The 21,540-nt window shown below is 39.9% G+C and overlaps 1 protein-coding gene across 1 annotated transcript in view; it reads left to right on the top strand.

The window, feature by feature from the left end:
* Positions 1-21,540, top strand: part of CPS1 (carbamoyl-phosphate synthase 1) — a 140,290-nt gene that overhangs the window by 99,744 nt on the left and 19,006 nt on the right. Inside the window, exons 26-31 of the mRNA XM_005676491.3 lie at positions 6,566-6,760; positions 7,179-7,246; positions 8,940-9,015; positions 14,808-14,885; positions 18,825-18,932; positions 20,584-20,673. Of these exons, the coding sequence (XP_005676548.2) occupies positions 6,566-6,760; positions 7,179-7,246; positions 8,940-9,015; positions 14,808-14,885; positions 18,825-18,932; positions 20,584-20,673 (615 nt within the window). The remainder of the gene's footprint in view (positions 1-6,565; positions 6,761-7,178; positions 7,247-8,939; positions 9,016-14,807; positions 14,886-18,824; positions 18,933-20,583; positions 20,674-21,540) is intronic.

Below are 21,540 nucleotides of genomic sequence, written 5' to 3'. Positions count from 1 at the left end.
AATGATTTCTGTATGAAGTGGTTTAAGGAAAGATGGAAAACTTCTATAGTTGCCTTCATACATATGAATGCTAATGAAGTCCTATAACTGAATTCAGTATGATAAAAATAAATAAACTGGCCCTGATTTGAAGCTAAAATTGTTTTCTTTTTTTAGTGCCACTACATGTACTGAGGTAATTTTAAATGTTGTGTTGAAGAGCATAAGAACAGTATACCATTGATACATTCTTTATGCTACCCTACAAGAAATGTGACTTTAATATATCACATGCACACATCAGGCACATATGTGTGTATATTTGTGTATACGTTTCCTTGTATAAGCTTGTTATGTATCACAGCAGGCTTTACAGGCATTGTCTCTCATAACGGATGTGCATCAACCTTCAGGAGGCTGCCCTTGTTCGACCTTGGATGCCCCTAGTGATCAGGAAGGCACTGAAGCATTCAGTAGTAAATTTGAAGAAAATTGGAAGCACGTCTAATCTTATTTAAAAGCACGCATTTGAGTCACTTAGAAGGGCAATAGGCTTTCCCAAGGATACATAGCTACATGGGATGATAGAAAATATGATAGGTCCCTTGGTCCAGGTCACTTGGTTGAGTTCAGGACCAAGCTTGTTTCCATGGCATCAAAGGAGCACCTCGAAAGAAAACCTTGAGGGGAAGTCAGAAAAGTGATGTGCCCTGTGAGAAAAGCAGGCTGCTTTGGAGGGATGTCTGGATCAGAAGTTGAGTGAGAGAGGATGCTAGAAATCCTGAAATCTCCTTCCACTTCTTCTTCTTCTTCTTCTTCTTTTTTTAAAATAGAAAAATTTGTAGTGATATATCCCTTTAGCTGCAGGCATTTTTTTTTTATACTTGTAAAGGGCAAACCCTTTAAAGTGAAGTCATTAATTCCTTATGATTGTATTCATGGATTCTGCTCCCTGAGAAGAGCTTTACATTTTTATTTTTTATGTTTTGGTGTGTGAGTGTGGAGAGGAGCCAAGACGTTGAGAAGTGGGTGTCTGCCATCTATAAAGCTTCCCAGGTGGTGCTAGTGGTAAAGAACCTGCTTGCAAATGCAGAAGACTAAGAGACAAGAGTTCAATCCCTGGGTCAGAAGATCCCCTGGAGAAGGGCAGGACAACCCAGTCAAGTATTCTTGCCTAGAGAACCCCCATGGATAAAGGATCCTGGGGGACTACAAAGACTAGGACCCTACTGAAGCGACTTAGCACACCATCTACATGGCTTTGATGGATGATATTTTTTGCCTGGTTCAGTTTTGCTTAGGACACTCCTTAAAAAGGAAAAAGATATTCTCAAATTATATTGAGGCATATGAGTTGAAAACGATTACTTTGTTTATAGAAGCGCTAACACTGGTCTTCTCTTTTAGTAGTGTGCTCAGTCACAGTCTTGTCCAACTCTTTGAAATCCCATGGACTGTAGCCTGCCAGGCTCTTCCATCCATGAAATTTTTTAGGCAAGAATACTGGAGTGGGTTGCAATTTCCTACTCCAAGGGATCTTCCCAACTCAGGGATCAAGCCCATGTCTCTTGCATCTCCTGCTTTGGCAGATGGATTGTTTACCACCGCACCATCTAGGAAGCCCCTCTTTTATTAGATCTATTGTTAGATTTGTTTCCCCGGGCTGCTGCTGCTGCTGCTGCTAAGTCGCTTCCGTCGTGATGGGTTATGCAATAATCTTTATAGACTATGACGGTGAGGGAGACTTTCACAGATCCTTGCTAACTTCACATTTCCCTTTCTTTCTTTGGAGACTCATGGTTTGAAAAGTTACAAGCAAAGCACATTAATTTTCTTTTACTTCCAGACCCTATTTGGGACCCATTTCTTAATTCTTTTAGTATTTGCTCATTAAAAAACAGGTCGAGTTTAAAAATTCAGGCAACATGTTTGACACTTTATGATGTCCTGTCTGATTTGAGTCCTGATTATGTATTTTTTTTTCTTTTATGATGTGTAATTTACTGGATCATACCCTATAAAGATGTACTCTGATTAATGATTTAATTCTCCTATTTTTAACACCTAATGCCATATGTATTGGAGAAGGACATGGCAACCCACTCCTGTGTTCTTGCCTGGAGAATCCTGTGGACGGTGGAGCCTGGCGGGTTACAGTCAGCAAATGGGTCACGGGGTTGGAAAGAGTCAGACACAACTGAGCAACTAAGCACATCATATTATAATAGACAGTGGTACCTTTGTATTACAGCTTGAGTTAAGTGAATCAAAGAGTGACAGACATGAATCAGTGATAGGCAAAACACCTTAGGGAATGGATCACTCTAAACTAGAATTGGGTTTCACTCCTAGCATTTGGTTTCATTGCAATTAAATATTATCTTAAGATCCTGTCTGAAATGATACAAATGTTTTACTAAAATGTGAATTACTGAAATATAATGCATGCGCAACCTCACTGATTGACATATAAATAGTGAAGATGTAAATTAGAGAAAATACATGAAATTACAAAAATCAGGGTTATTTTTTGGTGAAGTAAATGATATTTCTGTTAGTAAGACAAACTTTCTTATATTGCATTCCGTCTATATTAAAACATTTAATTTGTCTGTAAAATAAGGACTGACCTAAGTGATTAATATGTAAAAGAAACTGAAATGATCTGAAATACATCTGAAGTATTTTCTGTTTATTCCTCACCACTAAAAATAAATTTGTGGTGTGATTTCAGCTTAAAAATTATTGGAGAAATATTTTTGTAAGGTGATGCCTTAGCTTCATGATATCAGATTTAAAAACTAGAAAACTAAGCTACAAACAAGTTTAGGTAAGATCAGTAGAACTTTGGGAGCCTAGTGGAATTATTTTAGGCCTAACATATTTAGAAATCTGTGAAACAAATCTGTATTTTAGAATATTTTGCTTCAGTAAATTACTTGAAATTAAGTGTAAGTGATTGTATATGATATTAATTCATCTGTGTAGGATACCAGATTCTCTTCTCTTATCTCTACAAGCTCTGTGCTTAGAGTTGGGACCAATCTAAGATAAAATTCTTCCACAAAATTCTCCTCTATTAACTTCATCCCTCAAATATGTTCTCTTTTACTGAATTCTCTTTGCTGTGCAGGCAAAATCTGCACTCAACCATCACACCATTACTCAGAAACATTCCTATGGACATGATTTATCTTCCAAGTAATGGTCTTTATTTTTGGAGGTCAATGATGAGAATAGGATATTGGAGTGAAAGTGTTTCTATCTACTACTTCCCAAAAAGAAAGTTTGAGAAATATCTCTTCTACCCTTTAACATTCACCACCTTTGAAACAAGCCAGGAAAAACAGGATTGATTTCAAATTCAGACTTGGCATATTAGGTAAGCATAGCTGCTTTACAATATGCAGAATCTCATTCAAGTAATTCTGTGTTTGCTAGGGAAGAAATATCAGCAAGTCACTTGACCTTTACCAAGCCTGTTTATTTAGCTGTAAAATAGGTATAAGTAATAATTGCCTCAGAGTGAAAACCATGAGGGTCAAAATGTAGTTTAGGTGTATAGTAATGTACTAAATGGGCTTCCCAGGTGTCACTAGTGGTAGGGAATCCACTTGTCAATGCAGGAGACATAAAAGATGCAGGTTCAATCCCTGGATTGGGAAGATCCCCTAGAGGAGGGCATGGCAACCCACTCCAGTATTCTTGCCTGAAGAATCCCATGGGCAGAGGAGCCTGATGAGCTACAGTCCATGGGGTCACAGAGTCAGACATGACTGAAGTGACTTAGCATGCACACATAGAATGCATTTAAGCAGCAGTAGTTTATATTATGGGGCTTCCCAGGTAGCTCAGTGATAAAGAATTTGCCTGCCAAGAAGGAGACCCAGTTTGGTCCTTGGATCTGGAAGATCCCTTGGGGAAAGAAATGGCAACCCACTCCAGTATTCTGGCCTGGGATCCCGTGGATAGATGAGCCTGGTGGGCTACAGTCCATGGGGTTGCAAACAGTTGGACATGAAATAGGAGCAGAAGTTTGTATTATTATTTCTAAAGTTGTTAATTTATTGAAAAATTGAAATCAATTCCATAGAGTTATTTTGGAAACTACTGATGTATTTATTACACACAGCTTTTTTATTCATCTTTAAATGCCTATTTTAGTCCAATTGACTCTAATATTTGCTCATAGCTGGTTACTTCTCCCTTAATTTTAGAATTTATTTTTAAAGACTTTCACATAAGAGACTTTTTGTATATATTTAATATTTAATTGAAGAATTAGTTTCTAGGTCTCTAAAATATTAATGCCACTAATAAACTAAAATAATAAGCCAATAAAAATACTATAGTTAAGAAAATAATTTTTATTAAAAGTTTTACAAAAAATAAATAGTGAACATAAAAATGATGATAAAAGCAGCTTAAGTGTACTCATAAGTATGCAGAAATGTGGACCGTTATTTTCCATAATGTTTACAATGCATTTAAATACTCAATTGCAGGGTGTTTGCTTAGGCAGTATATAATTTCTCTTATCAGAGAGAAATTAGTTTCACTCCTTTCAGTAATATTTCAGAATAATTTCAAACAGTGACAAAAAAACATTTGTGTGTGTGCTAAGTCACTTCAGTCATATCCAACTCTTTGTAACCCTATGGACTGTAGCCTGCCAGGTTCTTCTGTCCATGGGATTCTCCAGGCAAGAATACTGGAGTGGGCTGCCATTTCCTCCTCCAGGGGATCTTCCCACCTAGGGATTGAGCCCGTGCCTCTTATGTCTGCTGCGCTGGCAGGTAGATTCTTTGACACGAGTGCCATCTATTACTTCAGTAATATTCAATTGTAGGTTGTTAAGGCAAAGGTAAATTATGCCAAGATCAACAGCCTATCTGATATTGTAATATTTTCTAATATAAATAATAATGTCTTATTTATACACTTACAAGGTGTAGCACCTTTAATGTTTATTATCCTATTTGATCTACATACATAGAAATCTTATGAAGTAGACAGGTATTATTATCCTAATTTTATAGACAAGGGGATGGAACCCCAGGGAGAGTTTCACAGAGGGAACCAGGAAGGAGAGGGACTTCTAAGCCCAAATCCAGTTCCCCACTGTCCCTCACTGATTCCCCCATCATCTCTGTAACACTAATCTTGAGAAATTTGAGATTTGGGGGGCTTGAAAAAAACTTAGTATTTTGACTATTCATAGGAGATTAATGTTAATGATTCAAGGACTGCTTATATGGCAAATAGTACAGAAATAGGAACTAAAATCAGTTATGGGTACTGTTCAGGTACCAAGGCAGCAGTAAAGGGGAGAGGATGTCAAAGTGAGAATTAGGATTTAGACTGCACTTCAGGGGTGGTTAGTTTAGATAAGGGGAAGGAGAAGGAAGGAAGGAAACAAGGCTGGGAAAGGTTAAGCAGTGAGAGAGCTTGCTGGTGGGAATGCATGTAGGTGGTGACAGTAGGTAGGTGGTCTTCCTGGCGCTGAAAGGAGTGATTGTAAATAAGACTGGAAAGCCTTAATGGCCCCGGCGGTAAAGAGTTAACACTTTACCCTTTAGGCAACAGAAGCATTTGGAGATCTCTGAATATAGGAGTAACTTGATGAGGAGTCTTGTGAACAATTAGTCTGAATGTGTGGCTTCCCATCTGGCACTAGTGGTAAAAAAAAAAAAAAAAAACACACCTGCCAATCCAGGAGATGTGAGAGACATGGGTTCGATCCCTGGGTTGGGAAGATCCCCTGGAGAAGGAATGGCAACTCACTCTGGTATTCTTGCCTGGAGAATCCCATGGACGGAGGAGCCTGCCCATGGCGGGCTACAGTCCATGGGGTCACAAAGAGTTGGACGTGACTGAAGCGACTTAGCACGCATGCTCAATCTGAATGTGAAGTGCTGGAGTGGAGAGGAACAGCAGAGATGAATGTTAAAAGGAGAGATCTGTATCCTTTCAGGAAATTACAACAGTAGTTCAAGAATTAATTGAATATAATATAAAGTACAGGATGAAAATATTCATTGACTTGATTTTCTAATTGCCACACATGCAAATGTCATACATTGACATGCAATTGTATGGAAGTCATACTTGGTAATCATATACAGGAGTCTTTCATGCTAATCACATGTAGTTTTCTGGGAGTCTTAACAAAGATTTTGGATGGTGTGTGCTTGGGGACTTCCCTGGCGGCTCAGACAGTAAAGACAATGCAGGACATGCAAGTTTGATCCCTGGGTTGGGAAGATCCCCTGGAGAAGGGAATGGCTATCCACTCCAGTACTCTTGACTGGAGAATTCTATGGACAGGATCCTGGCAGGCTACAGTCTATGGGGTTGCAAGGAGGTGGACACGACTGAGTGACTAGTGTGCGTGTGCATGTGTGTATACCTGGAAAGTCAGGAAGAAATCCATTTATCTCTCTGTGGCATAACTTAATATTATCCATTGATAGGAGTAATGAAAATATCACAATCATGTTCCATGTTTTCAGTAAGGAAATGGAGGCAGTAGTATTAGCCCAGTTGTTTATCATCCGATAGCTGATATTGCGGACATATTTTTCAGGCATGTGGTGGCTGCATCATATCAGTTGGGGGCCAGATTCCAAACAACCTGGCAGTCCCCCTGTACAAGAATGGCGTCAAGATCATGGGGACGAGTCCTCTGCAGATTGACAGGGCTGAGGATCGCTCCATCTTCTCAGCTGTCTTGGATGAGCTGAAGGTGGCTCAGGCACCATGGAAAGCTGTTAACACTTTGGTAAGAAGAGAACTACATGTATGTTTTTAACATTTCCTGTTGAAAAGTCACGACCTGAATGCTAGCTACTGTGGATGTTAACTGCAGGGCAGATAGAATACACTATGCTGAGTGAATTTACTTTTTAAAGTCGCTATATTTCCATGATTGCAGTTCAATGGGGGTTATAAATTGATAGGAGTATTCTCATTAAGATTCTGACAATGAAAAGAAGTTCACACTATTTTTGAACTAGATTTGATATTTAGAATTAGAAACTAGAAATTTTATGTATTTCTATGTCCAATTTACATTTTAATGGTGTCTTTTGAGAGGAAGAATAAAAGGAGTTGAGTTACCACTTGTTCTAATGATACCATTCTGCATTTTTATTGACTATTTTACACTATTCATGCATTTTGTTGTTTCTGTTAATTAGAATGAGGCGTTGGAATTTGCGAAGTCTGTGGGCTACCCCTGCTTGTTGAGACCTTCCTATGTTTTGAGGTAATATATTGTGTTCTGAAACAATTATTCAGAAATAGGAGATACCAAACTGCATTCTGTATGCTAGGAGCACTAGGCTTTGATGTGTAGTAATTTGTAAATCCATCGACAATCCCACCGCCAACAAAGCCAGGGTGAGGACCTGGGCACTATTCTTCAGCACAGTTCGTGCTTTTCCTTCTGGGAGTGACAATATTGTCTCCAGTCCTACCTCTTAGAAGCATGGCTTACGCCCTCTCCTTGCTGAGTAAAGGGAGGATATACCTTTACATTAGAGAAGAGGACGATTTAAAAAACCGAAGAGCAAAAACAAAACAAGATTGGGGTGTCTCTCACCAGTGTCTGTTTTCTGATACTCAGAAATGAAAGTTAATCTTTGACTCTTGTCATCTCCTTCCAATAGTGCTTGGGGTTTGAATATTGTGGGGTTCTTTTTGAGATCATAATTTTTAATAAGTGAATTATAATGTTGGAGGACACGGACAGTGTCTTTCATAATAAACTTGGAAACTAAATTTTACCATCAAAGAAGAAGTCGTCAATAGTTACTTATTTTCTTCAGATGTTACCACATGCGAGGAACAATTTCAGTGAACAGGGGATAAATAAGAGAAGCGTAATTTGCTGAGCACAATTTGCAAGTGTAAATGGAATTGGAGATGCGACCCTTTAAAATAATGAAAAATTTCAAATGAGGTGGAAAACTTTCCTTTTTATTTAAATGACATTTTGTGTAAACCACATTCTGATAATACTACTTCTCTGAGGTATTAATGTAAGTTAATTTCAACAACATAGACATTTAAGGAGGTTTGCAGAAAGCAACTCTGACTTCTGTGCTTCTTCTCATCATTTCATTCCATATCTTTTAGTTTCTTAGCCTGTGAATTATCAACATTATTATTACCTTAGCCTTCTTGCCTTAAATAGATGAAGAAATTGAAAGCTCTTTATGCATAAAATTTGCAGTATAGTAGAAAAGGTAAGGCGAATGCTACTTTTTAAAAGGAAGTAGAAAGTGATATTTTTCTTCCTTATGGCTTCCCTTCCTCTTAGTTTTCATTCTTTCCTCCCCTCCTATCCCATTCTGCAAATGCCAGCTTTCTGAATAAATTGATTTCAGATAGTATTCTTTCTCAAGAATTTGAAAGGACACAGTTGAATATATTTCAATCAGATACTGCACCTTATATTAGCAAATGTTACTAAAAAAAAATGGATTCTTTTGTAACCCAGCTGAGATAGTGGAATGACCTGTTTTGACAGCATATTTGTGGGTTAAAATCTGCTATAGGTAGTGAACTCGGAAGACGCAAGTTTAGAAAACTATGTCCTGGCAGGGATCTTGTTACAGTTTTAAGTGTTACCTGGAACCAGAAGAGACTTCAAATGATAAAGAGAAAGGATGAACCTTGAGAATGTGTCATCTCTAAGACCTACCATTGTTCTCTTTGGGTATTCTCACAGTTCTCACCCCCTTTCCCCATCCCCAACCTGGGGGACTTTTTACTTTGGTTGATTGTCCTGTTGATTACATAAAGTTTCAATGCAGAAAGAGACACCTTCTTACTTACCCTAAATTGGAACTAGAGTTTTCCTGGAACTACTCTGAGAAGCAATCGTGTATAGCATGCTTTACGTCCGAAGTGGTGAAAGAAATTGACCTCTTTTTTTTTTCCCCCTTCTTATTCAGCGGGTCTGCCATGAATGTGGTATTCTCCGAGGATGAGATGAAAAAATTCCTAGAGGAGGCCACTAGAGTCTCTCAGGTAGTGTCCTGTTTCTTCTTGGCGACTTTTACCTCTTCTGTTAATTGCTACCTTGTTTATATGTTGTTTTGCTTTGCACAGGATGTTTTTCCTTTTTTTTTTTCTTCTACCCATTATTCTCCTAAATACAGAAATGAGAAAACGCAAATGCATTTAATTATATTTGGATCCTTGGGGTTAATGGAAGAAGGAGAAGACCAGTGAATATTTTATCATAATAGAGTTTTATACAATTTTAGTCTCCAGGAGCAAGCCTGAATAAGCATGAACTTTGTTCACGAGTTAGATGCTGGTCAAGTTACCCATGGGATTCCCCGTCTTACAGGCAGCCCAACCATGGTCATCACGAACAAGTGACGGCTTCCTGATTTTTAATTCTCAGACCTGGAGAGATGTTCTTTGCCTTAGTCAATGCTGCAACTTTAATAGTAAATCCCCTCACTCACCTATTGATTTTTCTCATTCAGGTACATTCCATTTGTAAGTTAATGAAAATGTTTATAATTTTCTGGCCACTCAACCACCTTCCTCCACTGCCCCCAGCTTTTACTTTCTCCTTCGGCATTACCTCAGTGTGATCCATTTAAGATTTACCCAGTGGGGTTATTGATCTGCAGACCTCATACTGTAAAGGATAAAAGTAACGTTTTCTTTTTAAAAGCTTTCAAAAGCTAGTTGGGGCTAAAAGGAAAAAAAGGAGAGAGAGAGAAAGCACAACTCATAGAGAAGAGTTTGATGTTAGGCAGTAGAGTTTGGAGGGAGCCAAGCAGTGAAATCAGAGGCACTTCAAAGAGGAATAAAGAGTGTGGATAGTTCCTGCATGCATGAAGTGGGGCTTCCTCTCTGTGTGGTAGCTGCTCCCCATAGAAATTTGTTCAGTGTAAAAAATGGGTAATGATAAAGAGTGAGGAGAGACAAAGAGTAAAAAAAAAAAAAAGCAACCAAGTGGATTTTGAATTCACTCTTTGTGAAAGTTAGATAACTGAGGAGGGACTTTCTCCAACAGGCCAGTTTTCATTAATGTGTTCTGAAGTCGGACATGGTCCTCTTCTCTGTTGCACTCCCTGAGAGGGATCCTGCAACTCTGATGTTTTGAGAAAACAGCAGCTACACCCAGCTAGTCTCATGTGAGTGATGAGGCAGGTTTTCTCTGTCTGGGATATTGGATTTCATAGGCCCTCTATTTGGTAGAATATTTTTTAAATAATTTTTTTTTTCATATGGATAGACTCCTAACAGGTCCAAAGTTGTATCATAGAGATGTCCTAATGGAGTACTAAGTTGAAGTCTTCCATTAAACTACAGCAGGACCTGGGATTCTCAATTCAGTGAACTTAGAGTAAAACTTGGAGAAGGCAACGGCACCCCACTCCAGTACTCTTGCCTGGAAAATCCCATGGGCGGAGGAGCCTGGTAGGCTGCAGTCCATGGGGTCGCTAAGAGTCAGACATGACTGAGCGACTTGACTTTCACTTTTCACTTTCATGCATTGGAGAAGGAAATGGCAACCCACTCCAGTGTTCTTGCCTGGAGAATCCCAGGGACGGGGGAGCCTGGTGGGCTGCTGTCTGTGGGGTCGCACAGAGTCGGACACGACTGAAGTGACAGCGGCAGCAGCAGAGTAAAACTGCCACTCATTATGACCTTCTATGTCGGGCTTTCCTGGTGGCTCAGATGGTAAAGAATCTGGCTGACATGCAGGAGACCCAAGTTCGATGAGCTATTATGTATCCATTCATATTTGCTGCTGCTGCTGCTAAGTCGCTTCAGTCGTGTCCGACTCTGTGCGATCCCATAGACCGCAGCCCACCAGGCTCCCCCGTCCCTGGGATTCTCCAGGCAAGAACACTGGAGTGGGTTGCCATTTCCTTCTCTAGTACATGAAAGTGAAAAATGAAAGTCAAGTCGCTCAGTCGTATCTGACTTTTAGTGACCCCACGGACTGCAGCCACCAGGCTCCTCCACCCATGGGATTCTCCAGGCAAGAGTACTGGAGTGGGGTGCCATTGCCTTCTCCCCATTCATATTTAGCACCTGCTACATAGTGGCAGTATTCTCAGAATCAGGAATTACATTCATGAAAAGAGTCTCTGTGCTCACAGATGACTCTATTAGAAACATAAGACATCAAATAATGATAATTAAATATGATGAGCAAAAATACATGATGTTGAGAGAAAGTATAAAAGAATTAGGGACCAGTCTCTGAAGAAGGGACTTTTAATTTGGTTCAGAATTAAAAGGTTTACATCATGGATATGAAGTAAAAAAGGACAGCAAGTATAAAGGCCTGAAGCTGAGACAGGGCATGAAGTTTCTAGAAAATGACAAAGCACTCACTTTTATGCCTAGGATGCCAAACACGGTAGGAAGTGTTACTTATAATGATGATAGGGTAGAAAGTGAAGGGGCAGATAGAAAGAACCTTGTCAGTCACTGAGTTTAGATTTTAGTCATATTTTCTTACTGAATCACTGTGCTGTACACCTGAAACTAATGCAACCGTGTGAATCAATTATACTTCCATTTTAAAAAAGGAGCAATTGAAAGCTTAAGAAAAATTTCTCTTCTGCAGTACAGAGAGTGAAATAAATCTGGGACAAGACTGAATTCATGGAAAGAGGTTAGGAGGCTATTGTGTAGCTCAGGGTAGAGATGACAGTGCCTTGGATCAGAATGATGATAGTGGGGCTTCCCTGGTGGCTCAGTAGTAAAGAATCCTCCAGTGCAGGAGACACAGATTCAGTTCCTGTGGGAGATCCCACAGGCCATGAAGCAACTAAGTCCGTGCATCACAACTATTGATCCTGTGCTCTAGAGCTGGGAGCTGTAACTACTGAGCCTTCTTGCTGCAACTGTTGAAGCCTTCACACCCAATCTGCAACAAGAAGAGTCACTGCAGTGAGAAGCCCATGCACCACAACTGGGGAGTAACCCCCACTTGCTGCAACTAGAGAAAAACGCGTGCAGCAATAAAGACCCGGCACACCCCCAAATAAATAAATAAATGAAATTATATATATTTATATAAAAGAATAATGAGAGTAAAGGGGCTTCCCTAGCAGTCCAGTGGTTAAGATTCTGCACTTCCAAGACAAGGGGTGCAGGTATGATCCCTGCTTGAGGAACTAAGATCCCATGTACCGTGTGTTGGGGCCAAAATAGAAAAAAAAGATCAGTGATAGTACAGATGGAGGGAAGGGCATGTGTTCTAGAAATATTGAGGATGTGCATTCAGGATGTGAATGGATGGAGACAGAGGGTAAAGAGAGGATGAAGGATGATTCCCGAGTTTCTGCCTTAGTCAGCTGGATGGACAGAGGCACCATTTATTGAAACAAGGAACACTTAAGGAGAGAAATTTTAGAGGGGAAAATCATATCTAATTTTTGACCTTTTGTATATGTGGTGCCTGTGAAGAGTTCAAATACAGATGTTTAGAAAGGAGAGGGTTATACAGATTCAAAATTGAAGATCAAGATCACAGCTAAAAAGAGATAAATATATATTTGGAAGTCAATAGCTTATTATTGGAACCGAAGTTTTAAGATTGGAAGCAGTCACTGGGGAGAGTATAGAGGAAAAGGAACAGTTAAGACAGAGAGGAGAAGAATACTGGCATTTGAGGGCTGAGTAGGGAAGAAAGAACCATGAAGGAGTCTGAGAAAGAAGCCTGAAAATGTGATCATGGATACCTAAGGAAGAAAGTGCTTTAAGAAAGCCAACTGCTGAAAGGTTGAAGTTTATTAAGAAATCTTCTTCCTCAACATAGTAAGGGCTATTTGTAAATGTGTTTGATTGGTCAAGATAGAGAATGATGTTGTTGCCCCCCTCAAATCCTTTACCTGTGGGAGCACCCACCCCTCAGCTGCTGTGATAGCTGATGATACCTCCCAGCTACATTTCTCAGGATAACTTGTTGTTGTTTAGTTGCTAAGTCGTGTCTGATTCTTAGTGACCCCATGGACTGTAGCCTATCAGGCTCCTCTGTCCTTGGAATTTCCCAGGCAAGAATACTGGAGTGGGTTGATATTTCCTGTTCCAGGAGCTCTTCCCGACCCAGGGATCAAACTCACTTCTTTTGCACTGGTAGGTAGCTTCTTAACCACTGTGCCACCTGGGAAGCCCACTCAGGATAACTCTTCTCAGTCAAATGGGAGCTTCTGGCACCAGGAAGCAAGACCCCTCACCTCACCACCACCCTCAAACCCTGGACAGTGACTGCCCTTTGCTTCAAGTTAGGACTTACTCTGTGCTGTAACTCAGAGCTCCCTGTGGGGTGAAGCTGAATCCAGTCCCCAGTGACCCCACAAACTACCTAGTGTTATTCCCTGTGTCCCATCCTGCTTTTCTCAATCCCTTAATAAATCACTTGAACAAGAACCTCTGTCTTAGGCTTGGCTAGAGAAACTAAGACAGCTATTGAACTTTATCTTTTTTTTTTTTTTTTGCAGTTATATTGTTATCATTATATATTTTGTGGAAAATTCCCACAAAGGTCCCAATACAGCTCTTCCAGGCCTGCCAACACTAAATATTCAATATTTTTAAAAGAAGGAACAGAGATTAAAAAGTTTTTTTTGTGTATGTGTGTGGCTAATCAACAATTTAATGCCTAATAGGCTTTTGAAGAAAAGGGAGTGGGGAAAGTTTCTTCATTTAATAATAAATGTGAGAAGAGAACAGCTTATTTATGGCGTAAGACATGGGTTATTTTGAATTTTTCACTAAATTCCATTCTATTTAAAGTGTTCTGCTAAAGGAGATAAGATGTATTAAATTCAACACACATGCCAAAGATGATGAACTCCATGATAGTGGGCAAAAGGGGTTTGTGTTCAGAATAAAAAGAGATGTTTAGAGAAGGCTTCAGGGAGGAGGTGGTATTGGAGCCAGGCCTTGAAGGATGGGTTGAAGTTTGAAAGATGAAGTGAGGAGAGAAGCTGGTGTACACTGGGGGAGGAGAGGCATGGAGATAGGTAAAGGCAGGTTTTGACAAGAAAACAGCAAGTGTGCAGTGTGCTAGGGTCTCACGCAAAGAGGAGAAGAGATGTTTAAACCCTTGAGGTATTCATTCAATCGCTTCAATTAGTTTGGAAAAAGCACGTAGTGATTGGGCTGTGGAGGGCATTGCAGTACTGCTGTGGAGGAGCTGAGTGGGGGCAGACGTCAAAGAATATTAAGGGGTCTGAAACAGCTGAGAAAGCAAGAACATTGTGAAGAATGTTTGATTTTGCAGTTGCAAACGTCATATTGTAGAAGTGATTTAAAGCATGCCAATTTCAGGTAAATAATTCCATCTTTGGTCTAACAAAACTGAAATAAAATACTTCTCTCCTTCTAAGTTCATTCTCAATTCTCATGTAGAGAAGTGATTGAGGAAATTGTAGTGCTTGGAAAAGATAAAGAAGAGAAAAAATACCTGAACTAAAAACTGATATAAATAAAATAGAGAGATATTTATAATTCTGGAGACAAGTAAAGGAACCACATCCTGTCCTCTCCTTTGCCTCCTTTTTTTCTCTAACTCACCTAGAGTCTACATTTGAAATTTCAAAACTCATGTTCAATTCACTGAGGACTCAAAACTGGAGAAAGATTTCCTGTTCCTCACTGTAAGCAGAGAGTGACCTTGTTCTTACCAAACAAATTGGCTAATGAATTTGTGCTGTGTGTTGAGGAGTTTTTTTTCAAGTATTGCCCAAGTATTGACTTAAGGTACATGATTTACTTGACACTTTGCATAAAATTTCAGCTAAAGATTCTCCCCACCCTGTTTTCCTTGATGACAGGAACACCCAGTGGTGCTGACGAAATTTATTGAGGGGGCCCGGGAAGTGGAAATGGATGCTGTTGGCAAAGATGGACGAGTAAGTGTTGCACCACCCCCTACTTCCCCCATCCCTGCCTTCCCATCAATTTTTTTCCTTGGCAATTTAGAAACATAGCACAGATCAGAGCTCATGATTTCTACAAAATAGGTCTCTAATAATAATGGACAAGCTGCTCAGTCAAAAAATGTTCAAATTCACTGACAATTCAGTTGTGTCATAGGTATTATTTCTTCTGCTTTTCATGTTAGAATTTCTCTTTGATGATATTCAAAATTAATTATCATTCTGTACTTATTCTTTTTGAATAGATTTTCTCTCTAATTTTCCTTTGTCTGTGGGTTTCCTTTTATGTTTCAGTGGATATCATAAAAAAATCTGATACTTTTCTTTCTGAAGTTCCTAATTGAATCCCTACTTCTTCATCTCTCTTGATTTTCCATCCTCCCCCTTTTTATTGGGTTAATAAAGACAAAACTAAACAGAGCTGATGGATAAAGATAATATAAAATTGACTTACCACATCACATCTGGTATCACTAATACAATCAATGTCTCTAACTTCAGGGAGAAATGAAAGTATGAAGAATGCCTTTCTTTAGTTTTAAGGTTGTACTAGTAAGGCATTTATTACTTATCTTGAAACAGAGAAAGTTATATTTTAGAGTCCATATCATTCTATTTGCTTTAGGGAAATAAAATGGATTTTATCTTGGACTTCATCTTCTACTTTACACTCTACTGAAAATGATAAAGTTTTTTTTTTTTCTGCTTGTTTTTGTCTTCCAGATTAACAGTTCAAAGTAGTGTTGTTAAAAAAATTACATTTATAGTAATGATGACCTCTTATATAATCTACAGTTTAAGCACCCTTTTATTGAATAGTCATTAAGTCATGTTTGACTCTTTGTGACTTGATGGACTACAGCACTCCAGGCTTTATGTCCTTCACCATCTCCTTCAGTTCAGTTCAATTGCTCAGTCATGTCTGATTTTTTGGGAACCCATGAACCGCAGCATGCCAGGCCTCCCTGTCCATCACCAACTCCCAGAGCCTACCCAAATTCATGTCCATCGAGCCGGTGATGCCATCCAGTCATCTCATCCTTGGTCGTCCCCTTCTTCTCCTGCCTCCAATCCCTCCCAGCATCAGACTCTTTTCCAATGAGTCAACTCTTTGCATGAGGTGGCCAAAGTACTGGAGTTTCAGCTTTGGCATCATTCCTTCTAAAGAAATCCCAGGGCTGATCTCCTTCAGAATGGACTGGTTAGATCTTCTTGCAGTCCAAGGGACTCTCAAGAGTCTTCTCCAACACCACAGTTCAAAAGCATCAATTCTTCGGCCCTCAGCCTTCTTCACAGTCCAACTCTTACATGCATACATGACTACTGGAAAAACCATAGCCTTGATTAGACGGACCTTAGTCAGCAAAGTAATGTCTCTGCTTTTGAATATGCTATCTAGGTTGGTCATAACTTTCCTTCCAAGGAGTAAGCATCTTTTAATTTCATGGCTGCAATCACCATCTGCAGTGATTTTGGAGCCCAGAAAAATAAAGTCTGACACTGTTTACACTGTTTCTCCATCTATTTCCCATGGAGTGATGGGACTGGATGCCATGATCTTCATTTTCTGAATGTTGAACTTTAAGCCAACTTTTTCACTCTCCTCTTTTACTTTCATCAAGAGGCTTTTTAGTTCCTCTTCACTTTCTGCCATAAGGGTGGTATCATCTGCATATCTGAGGTTACTGATATTTCTCCTGGCAATCTTGATTCCAGCTTGTGTTTCTTCCAGTCCAGCGTTTCTTATGATGTACTCATGAAGTACATAGTACTTCAGACATGTTATAATGTTTTCAGAGCTCAGTAGGACATAGTTGCTGTTCAGTGTCTCATTTGTGTCTGACTCTGTGACCTCCTATACTGCAGCATGCCAGGAATCCCTATCATTCACTATGTCCTGGAGTTTGGTCAAACTTATGTCCATTGAGTCTGTGATGCCATCCAACCATCTCATCCTCTGTTGCCCCCTTCTCCTCCTGTCCTCAGTCTTTCCTGGCATCAGGGTCTTTTTCAGTGAGTCAGGTCTGTGCATCAGGTGGCCAAAATATTGGAGTTTCAGCTTCAGCATCAGTCCTTCCAATAAATATTCAGGACTGATTTCCTTTAGGATTGACTGGTTTGATCAGTGGGACATTGCCTGCCCATTGCTAGACAGTATAAAAAATTGGAGAGCTTACTCTACACTAAATATCATTCCAGACTGTACTTGTGTTCTTTTTTATCCTTACAAACATTCTATGAGGCAAATACCATTCTCATTCCTATCTTATCGGCAACCATAGCTAAGCATCTAAAGTACCTTGCCCAGGTCCCAGAACTCATAAGTGACAGCAGGAATGGAAGTGAAAGTGAAAGTCACTCCATCATGTCTGACTTTTTGCAACCCCATGGCCTATAGAGTCCATGGAATTCTCTAGGCCAGAGTACTGGAGTGGGTAGCCTTTCCCTTCTCCAGGGGATCTTCCCAATCCAAGGATCGAACCCAGGTCTCCTGCATTGCAGGTGGATTCTTTCCCAGGTGAGCCACAAGGGAAGCCCAAGAATACTGGAGTGGGTAGCCTATCCCTTCTTCAGTGGATCTTCCTGATCCAGGAATTGAACCAGGGTCTCCTGCATGGCAGGTGGATTCTTTACCAACTGAGCTATCAGGGAAGTGACAGCAGGAGTACTGGCACTCAAATGTCACTTTGCTTTAAGTCATCTGCAAATCTGACAAACAAATTTTCACTGTAATTTATTTAAGTCTTTTACAGTTACCCAATCATTCTCCCATACTCTCAGCTTTATCATTTTCTAAAGACACACATACTGTTAACATTTAGGTTATAGTGACTGCGGCCATAAACTTTGCAATCTGACAGATAAGGGTTCAAAATCCTGTCTTGATCATATAGACACTTGTACTTGCATTATTTATTCTTATATTGCCTTGATTTTCTTACCTTTAAAAGAGGACAAGAATATTTCCCTCTTGTTTTCCTTCTATCTTCAGGAAGATCCCCTGGAGGAGGAAATGGCAACCCACTCCAGTATTCTTGCCTGAAAAATCCCATGGACAGAGGAGCCTGGCAAGCTACTGTCCATGGGGTTGCAAAGAATTAGATATGACTGAGTGATCAAACACACACTCCCTCCTGTCTCAAATTTTCATTTAAAGATCTCTTGTAGGTGGTGAATTAGCTCATTTGGTTATGGTGTGGAGGTGATAAGAATCCCTTGATCTTCAGATCTTACATTTTCTTTCTGATCCACCTAAGTTATGACATTTACCTAAGCTTGAATTCACCTCTTCTGTCTTTTCTTTTCCAGTGTTTAAAACTTAACCTGGAAGGAAAGGACAAAGATGTCTCCAGTGCCCCCAGAATGCGTTAGTTTCCTATCTATTCTTAAAAGTCATTACAAGTTGGCTTGAAAGTTTAGTGTAAAGTTTTAGTCGCTCAGTCATGTCTGACTCTTTGAGACCCTGTGGACAGTAGCCCAACACATCTCCTATGTCCATGGGGTTCTCCAGGCAAGATACTGGAGTGGATTACTGTATCCTCCTCCAGGGGATTTTCCCAATCCTGTGATTGAACCCATGTCTCTTGTGTCTCCTACATTAGCAGTTGGATTCATTACCAGTAGTGCCATGAGTTGGCTTATTTGCCTTCTTTTCCTAGCATTTATAGTGCTTCTAATAAATGGAATAGGGAGGTAAGCTCCCAGACATTCTCAGCTGCCCACAAGGTGGTCTGTCACTGAACAGGGAGGCTTGGTGAGGCTGCATGTGCGGTTCCTTCTGCCCCCTCACTGGAGACTTAGCAAAGAAACTGCTCAAAGCTGGAGGTATCTGTTAGAATTAAGGGGGTATGCCAGGCAGCAGCTTCACTGAAGAAGAGCTGACAACTCTTTCTCAAATCTTCTCCTGGCCAGGTCATCTCCCATGCCATTTCTGAACATGTGGAGGATGCAGGCGTCCACTCGGGGGATGCTACTCTGATGCTGCCGACACAAACCATCAGCCAAGGAGCCATCGAAAAGGTCATCATTTATAAATAAAGGTGGAAGAGGGGAAATGATTAAAAGTTTTTAAAACTAAGTAGTAGGATAGGACATAAGCCAGGTAAAATTTAATTATGAAGGGGACTTCTTCCTCTGAGTTTGCTGTGTATTTTAAAGATAACAGCTTCCTTTTCTGCCCTTTAGAACTCTTGATTGTATTCTAGAGCAGTAGTCCTCTAATTGTGCTCACTGTTACCACCTGGGGGACTTGTTAAAAGGTTGTGGGATTCCATCCCCCATTTTGATTCTGTAGTTCTGGGGCCCATAATTTGCATTTTTATTGAGTTCCCTTGTGATGCTATTCCTGCTGGTCTGGGGACTACATTTGTATAACTGCTGCTGCAGATGATTCTAATATTTGAGCCACTTACAGGTGAGCAGCACCTAAAGTAATATTTCTCAGTTAGAAGCACATATGCAGTAGTCATATGAGAGCCTTCTGGAACCAATGCTTTCACTGTCTACTCTTACCCTCACTCAAAAAGTACTTTAAGATATGTCTCTTCCAGTGGTTTTGAAACTGCTACTTTAATGACCTTTCCAAGAATGATGATTCTGCCTCAGTATTCAATATGCATTGCTAGGTTTCATCTTAAAGACTACCTGGGGATGTTCCTTTAGTCTTCAGGTATGTGAGGTGAGGATTAGCTTTTAAAATGAGACTTCCCAATAATCCTGCCATCAGAATCTCGGCAGCGTGTCTGGCTAGTTGTACATTGGTCTGGTTTCCAAAGGTCTTGCCTTGTTCTAGAGTGTGAAGATAGCAGGTTGCTTTGCAATAGCAGCAGCATCAAGGAACAGTATCCTGGGATTTCAAATGTGCTTTGATTTTTCATATTGGAATAAATGATCTCAAAACTCATATATTTTGAAATCTCTCAAAGCTCAGTGTGTCATGGACCCTGTTTCCTTTTGTAACTGATTGAGCTGCTGAACTGCAAAGGCATGTAAGATCAGTGAATGAGGAGCTGTTGATTCTAGCAGCCAGTGCCCTCTCTGTGCATGTGATCCTTCTGGCTCTGGTTGGATATGGGAATTCCTGTAGATGACACACACCTCCCTGCAAGGGGGCGTGTTTCCTTCTGACCGTAATATCCACCCTTGCAGAGTCCAGGGGAAAAGAAAAGCACATAAAAGAAATCTCTCTGGTCTCTTTGCAGTACCATGTAATTTCAGGGCCTGTACTTCTCAGCAGGTAGGTCATTAGATTGATACAGAGTTTGGACTGCAGCTTTTGGTGCTGAAGCAAACAGACTGAAAGGATTCCATTTAGCCCTCAGAATGAAACCAGAGTATATAACGGTAGGTAGATAGGGGCATTTGGCAAAAAGATAATCCTGTACCATTATTTGCTCTTTTCCCTGCTGTCCTGGTGTGAATATTTAGAGCATTTAGTATAATTATTATTTTGTTAATAGAAACCTAAGAATGGCTTCTATTATTACTCCATTATTACTTCATTATTATTACTCCATTATTATTATTACATATTATTACTCCATTATTTGTAGAGATGTAGTTCTTCGTAAGAGAAATGAAAAAAATCTAAATTTAAGGTGATGTGCCTTTTTTGTTTGTTTTTAAACTAAGGAATGTTCTTTAGTACAGTATCATTGTCCTTTTGATCTAGGTGAAGGATGCTACCCGAAAGATCGCAAAGGCTTTTGCCATCTCTGGCCCATTCAACGTCCAGTTTCTTGTCAAAGGAAATGATGTCTTGGTAAGAAATGCCAAACTGTTTGAGGGGACACCACTGCTATGTTAGGTCCTGTTGGTTTATGTCCCTCTGGGAACACAGCCACAGAGCAGCTGAGACCCTGGCAGCTGATAGTGTCTTAGTGTGGGTTGTGGCACAGCATATAATACCTGCCTTGTTTGAAAACACTGGTCTTGGAGGCACTGATGTGTCAGTGACAGCTTTGTAAACACCCTGATCCACTGGAAAGAAGATCACTGTCTGCCACCTACAGTAGAGAGTAGATAGATGCGGTGACCATCACAAACTAATCTGTTCGGATTACTGTGGAATAGTCATAATTACATGCACTGGAGTTTCATTTCCTGGAAAATAAAGCTCTTTTGGATGCCATTTACCAATAAATAAATACAATAAAATAAAAAAGAAAGAAAGAAATTTTAAAAAATGTTAAGGTGATTAGGTTAGTCTTAATTAATTTAATCTACTTAATGTAACTAATCAGTAACCAATATTGCTCCTCACCTACTATGCAAAATCCTAAAGTGGCAACAAAGATGTATAGAACCCAGCTTTTGCTCTCAAAGATTCATAATTTAGTGAGAACTGGGAAGAATTATGAATTTATAGATAAATATAAGTTAGAATTTAGCAGCTACTGGAAGGAATGTACAAATAAAGTGATATTGGAGGCACAGAATAGGGAGTACCTGTGTGTGGGGGGTGGTGAGGGGGGGGTTCTGTGCCTGCATGTGTGTATGAGCATGTAATTGAGTGTCATATGCCTGGTTTGGTGGATAATAAAATATTTCAAGGAAGATTTTGTAATTTGAGCTGGGTCTTAAGGAATGAATAACAAATAAAGGAAGATAGAGAGGGCAGTACACATAC

The sequence above is a fragment of the Capra hircus genome, chromosome 2 (assembly GCF_001704415.2).
Source record: "Capra hircus breed San Clemente chromosome 2, ASM170441v1, whole genome shotgun sequence".
In the NCBI taxonomy this organism is placed as follows: domain Eukaryota; kingdom Metazoa; phylum Chordata; class Mammalia; order Artiodactyla; family Bovidae; genus Capra; species Capra hircus.
Note: the sequence above shows the minus strand (reverse complement) of the source record. Positions and strands in the feature narration are given on the sequence as shown.